This window comes from Pteropus medius, unplaced genomic scaffold (assembly GCF_902729225.1).
Source record: "Pteropus medius unplaced genomic scaffold, Ma_sr-lr_union100, whole genome shotgun sequence".
In the NCBI taxonomy this organism is placed as follows: domain Eukaryota; kingdom Metazoa; phylum Chordata; class Mammalia; order Chiroptera; family Pteropodidae; genus Pteropus; species Pteropus medius.
Window position 1 is genome coordinate 3,326,743 of NW_024354498.1, and position 5,634 is coordinate 3,332,376.

At 38.4% G+C, this 5,634-nt stretch overlaps 1 protein-coding gene across 3 annotated transcripts in view; it reads left to right on the forward strand.

Annotated features, from left to right (window-relative positions):
* MAP7D2 (MAP7 domain containing 2) overlaps positions 1 to 3,577 on the forward strand; it is a 90,265-nt gene extending 86,688 nt beyond the window's left edge. For all 3 annotated transcript variants that reach the window (XM_039852266.1, XM_039852265.1, XM_039852267.1), the window contains exon 16: positions 2,234 to 3,577. In XM_039852266.1, the coding sequence (XP_039708200.1) occupies positions 2,234 to 2,255 (22 nt within the window). In that variant the 3' untranslated portion in view covers positions 2,256 to 3,577. The remainder of the gene's footprint in view (positions 1 to 2,233) is intronic.
* Positions 3,578 to 5,634: the final 2,057 nt, after the last annotated feature.

Here is a 5,634-nt window from a genome sequence, read left to right on the forward strand (position 1 = left end):
TCTTTCTGTTTCTCACATGGGGGAAACGGGTTATGGAGGCCCCCCGGCTGAGGTCAGTGTGCGTCATATACACCTGTCCTTTGATTTTCGCAGTATTTTTTTACGCCAGTTTTTTCAATATGTGATAAATAGTCCCACCCCGCCCCCATTTACACAGCTTTTTCCATGTACACAGACTTTTTATACACAATTTCCATTTACGTGGTCTCATTTTACATTTCTGTTATTGGTGATTACTCTTTCTAAAAAACAATAGCTTAACTCAGCAATATGCGAAGAACTGATACTAACACACAATTATTAATGATCTTCCTGTTCATTGGATGACAAATAAAAAAGCATGGGTGACTACGGATGTTTTTCAGGATTGGTTTCACAAATGTTTTGCTGTAGAAACTGAAAATTACAGGCAAGAAAAATGTCTTCCTTTTAAAATACTTCTACTTTTAGATAATGCACCTAGTCGTCCATATAATTTAGAACACCCGAATATAAAAAAACGTATATTTGCCACCAAATATAACTTCCTTGATCCAAACTTTAGATCAAGGCATTATTTCCACCTTTAAGATTAATTACATTAAACGGAGTTTTAATGATATTTTTAATAAAATTGAAGATAACGAATCACAGGTATAGAAGCTTGGAATAAGTACACAATTTTAAGCTGTTTCGAGAATGTTGCTTTAGCTTTGAGTGATATAAAGCCATCAACTTTAAATGCTGGCTGGAAAGCAATGTGAGCAGAAGTGGTTGTACCAGGGAATATGGTTCCAATAACTGACGAGGGATTAACTGGCATTATTCATTTATTAAATAAAGTTCAAGAAGAAGGCTGTGACAGTTTGAATGTAGATGATATTAACGAATTACTGGTTGATCACAAATTAACTGATAATGAATTCACTTAAAATCTGAAGCCCATCCTGATGATGAATACGGCAGTGACCTTGAACCAGTTTCATTCACTGCAGAAAATATTTACAAAGCTCTTCAATTGGCCACAGAACTGGAAACTGCAATTCTATATATCGATCCAAACATCTAATGGGTCTTAAGATTTCAAAGAGATTTTTAAAAATGTTGCAGCAAATATCCAAGAATCGATGAAAACTTAGCAAAAGATGGGGTTGGAAAAAGCTCATCCAGAAACATAAATAATGAAATTGAAGCAGTACTCCCAAATGTTTCGAGCGATGAAAATAGCAATTTTGTGCCAATTAAAAAGGAAAGGTTGATTGCTTTAGATTACAGTGTAGACACTGACAGCGAATAAAATTTATTTTGGTTTTTCTGAATTTTCATTAGCATTTTTTGGTGCAATCATGTGAAATAAATATTTTTATGACTTATATTGACCTATTTAGTATTCTTTTTCGTATTGGTGGACTCTTTATGGGATTTTCTTCCGTGTAAAAAGAAGACGTGTGAAATGCATAATCCACGTAAATCAGGGAGTGGGTGTACTCGTTTCTAGCTGACCTCAGCTACTTGGCTGTGGGCAGTGCATTTTAGAGTTGTCCTCTCTTGGCTCTAGGGAAAGGAATTGCATGACAGGTAATTTTTAGAATAAATCATATCCCTGACAAAAACCACCTGATCGTTCTATTTCCCTGATGGTTATATGGCTTACTATTTAGTAAAAGTTTTCTTTTGTTGTTAGCATACCTTGAACCCTTCAGTTCACTGACCTGACTGTCCAGTAAGGACCAGAAAATCCATAAGACTTAGACTTCTTGAATCTATTTTCTATGTTGCTAACTAAAAGAAGTGCAAAATCCCTGTCCAAAAAGAAAAAAAAAATGTTGGCTAAATAATTGTATTCACGTAGCTTGTATATTTTCATTTGTCATATAATCTAATTCTCAAATTCTCAACTAGAGATGGCACTACACCCAAAGGGGGCATTTGGAAATGGGGGATTTTGTTGTCACAACGGCTGGGGCAGCACTGGCGTTTAGAAAGCAAAGCTTGCTTGGGACGTTGAACATCCTGCAGGTTTTAGGACAGTCCCACACAAAGAAAATTTGGCCCACCTAAAAATATAGTCCTGCACAAAATGCTGTAGCTCTTCTGTTGATAGATTCAGTGTGAACCGAGGAAAATATAATTACCAAGAGGGTAGAAAGTCACATAGTGTGTGAGCATTTTAGTGAGAGAGAACAGATACTACAAATTGCCAAATGCTCAGTGTCTTCATGTCTCACCAGGGTTTGTTTGTGAATTGACACAGGTGGTGTTGCGAGAATCCATGAAGCTGCTGGTGGTCAAATCCGAGCTGCTGGCCCTTAGAAGAAGCTCCTGTCATCCTTAACCACTGGATTCCAAATTACTAAATTGAAATGTAACTGTATTCCTAGTTAGTATGTCAGATACTGACCACTCTTGATAGAAACCTTGCGACATTGGCCTTGTTGGTCTTTAGCGAAGTCTCATGTTACGGTTCTATTTATGAGCTTCGGCTGCTGATAAAATGCTTCCTGTACTATGTACTCTACTATCATAGTGATCCTCCCAAACGCAGTCATTCCAACTTGGAAATTCACCGTGTAACCATTCTTATTCCCAAAGTTGGAGCATATAAACATTTAGATGTTATTTCCTGTAAATATTCTAGACATTTACCTAGACTCTACTTAAACATATTCTGAACTTGGGCTGCATATTTCCCTGTCTGTATTTAGAGGGAGAAGAAATTCCAGAGAGTTTTCCCCATCTCTGGGTTTTCTTTGTTAGAAGTTACTATTTAGAAGCCATTTGTTTTGTTTTGTTTTGTTTTTTTGTTTTTTTTTGTTTGTTTGTTTTTTTATTAAGCTTAGTCACTTGCAAAATGTGTTGTCCCACATTACTCCTTGGGTGGCTAACAGAATAAGTCCAGTTGAGTGAACACAGTGGGGAATGATTTCTGTTTCCTTATGCATAGTCTTATAGACACGGGCAACTGAGCCTAGCAAGGAACTTTTCATGTTGCTTCCTAAAATCTGCAAGCTGTAGGCACTCCAAACCATCGAGTGGCTTTTGGACTGAATGAATTGTGTGTCTCACGCACAGGTGTTTGGTTTTCATGTTGTTGCTATTGTTTTTCTCTTGTATCTTGGGGCTTTTATTTGTTTATTTGCTCCTGTGTTTGCTCAATTCTAATAAAACCAGACACAAGTGGAGAATCACAGTGCTCTGAGACAAGGGGACCCTGAACTGGACCAGTATGTCACTTTAATGGACTTTAACATAAATACATCTGAATGGGGGACAAATGACACTAGAATGTATACTCTATCTGTTTTATGCCATATAATAAGGGGTTTTCTTAATTTTGTTTCTTGTGGTGAAATGTAACTTTCAGATTAAAATGACCTTTTCTTCTTTGAAACTTTTTTTTTTTTGACTTATACAATAAAGAGGTTGGAAAGATCCATAATTCTGACTGAGGTTTGCAACCAGGAAATATAAAGAAGTCTTAATAGAAATCTTGTTTATGTGCTTTTAGAACCAGCTACAGTTTAAGACTTTATTAGTTATGGAAATTGTGTTTGTTCATGTATGCGTATATACGAAATAAAATATATGCCTCCACTAATCCAGTGCCGTTCATCTTGGTGACTATCGGGGAAAATCTCTTTTATGACAAGCACACAGAAAATGATAGTTTGGTCTGACTTTCAAAAAATGCCTCCCCATGTTTCTTACAGCTTTATTTCGCTAAAGGTCTGTTTTGTTGTGATCTGTTGTACCTCACAGCACCATTGTGACCGTGGTGATGCCTCATTTGCATGATGTGTACGTTGTGTTTAACGTGAAATACATTTTCACTGAGGAGTCTGATGGCGTGCTAGCATTTTGTTTGTTTCTGTAGGCTCAATGAAGAAATATGCTGAAACCAAATCAGATTTTTTTAAAACTCGTGGAAAAAAGCAAAAGCCCTGTGTGGGTGTCCCTTCCCTATCAAACTCATTAAGATTCCTCTGTTGTCACTTGCAAGTAAAGCCAACTGTGGAAATAAGTGATGAGCTGCGCTAGGACGTGATGAACTTCTAAGCGCAGTAAAGCTGCTGTACTTTCAGACCACCGATGGGAAGGATTTCTAGCTTAGATGAAGTTAACCTTAGTATAGTCTACGAAAACATTCCATGTAGCAGTCCGGCATTTAACCAATTATAATGGGAATGGTGACCCTTATTTTCTAGTAAGCTGAAACCCAGAGCAGCTTTTATGTATCTAATTCATGGCTTGCCTACAGCCTGGGATTCGGTACCAGCCAGGATCAGGAGCCGGGGAGACAGGGCTGGAATGAGGATGTTGGAACCCTCGTCAGAACTTCTGGGTTGCTATCTCCGAAGCTGGAGGCCCAATCAATGCAGCCCTCTCCATCTCTGCTGACACAGCCTCTGGTGAGAGCACAGGAATGGACATCTTAACGCCGTGTGCTGGCCTTTGACAGTGCATTTACAAGTAGTTGCTGTTATCCCGAGCTCTGGTCAGAGGGTCGCAGTGGAGGCCAGTCACTAAGAGCAATTTCTATTTTGTGAACATTCTAAACTTAGTATGCACAGGTTTCCCACTAGCAAATGCTTTTGTAAACCAAATTTAGAAAGCAAAGGTAAAGAACTAATTTGTTCCTAGAGGTATATCCATTACATTGGGGCACGACACAGGGTAACCGCCATCTTCAGCATCGTTCAGGAAGCTCAATTATGTAAGAAATGGAGCGAGAACTCAGAAACATTAGAAAAGAGAAGCCTTTGCAAATAGTCTTTTTGGGAGAACCCAAGAAACCAAAAAACTCTTAGAATAATTTCACAGGGGAGCCAGCTACTAAGTAAAGAAAAATCAATAGCTTTCTTACTTATTAACAATAAGTAGATCCCAACAAAACCCATGCAATTTCTAGAAATAAGCTGTCTAAAACTTGACTGTGGAACATTAGAACAGACATTAGAATAGACCTGGAAAGACAGGCCAGGTCCCCAAATGGGAAAACCTAGGTTTGTGAAGAAGCCTAATAGTGGCCCTCACATTTGTGCAGTATTTGTAAACTAAATGAAGCTCTAATCAATGGAATTTCTTCTTCACAACGTGAAAATATAATTTTACAGCTCGTGTAAGAACATGAACACAAAGTTAAGAAACATAAAATGAGTTTTTAAAAAGGGACAATTTTCTCCAACAAATAGTAAAATGTATGGCAAAACTTTCCTAACTAAAAGAGTATAGTCTGATAGAGAAGAAGAATCTGGAATAGAAATAAAGATCAGTGACATACCCAAGTGTCCTAAGAATTTAATGTATGATGGGGTGAGGTTAGAACATTTGTTTCTGTGGGGAGAGGGCACGTGATTTAGTGTCTCCTGAGGGACTTAGTGTAACATCTTCGATGGAGCGGGGTTAAGGACCCAGAAGTCAGTGGGGGAATGATAAAGACAGGAGTGGGGTCCAATGCATGAGTACAAATTATAGTTGAAGGTTTAAGTTGGAAAAATTTAGACACAAGGCTTGGTACCGGCCTCTAAAGATCCTGAATTGATGCCCCCTCCCCAGGTCGTGCTGTGATCTGAGGAGGTGAGAAGCAGTGGCCTCTACTCGCCATAGTCTAAGTTCCTGCAGGAGTGGAGCCTGACACTCAGCACATCCTGAGTT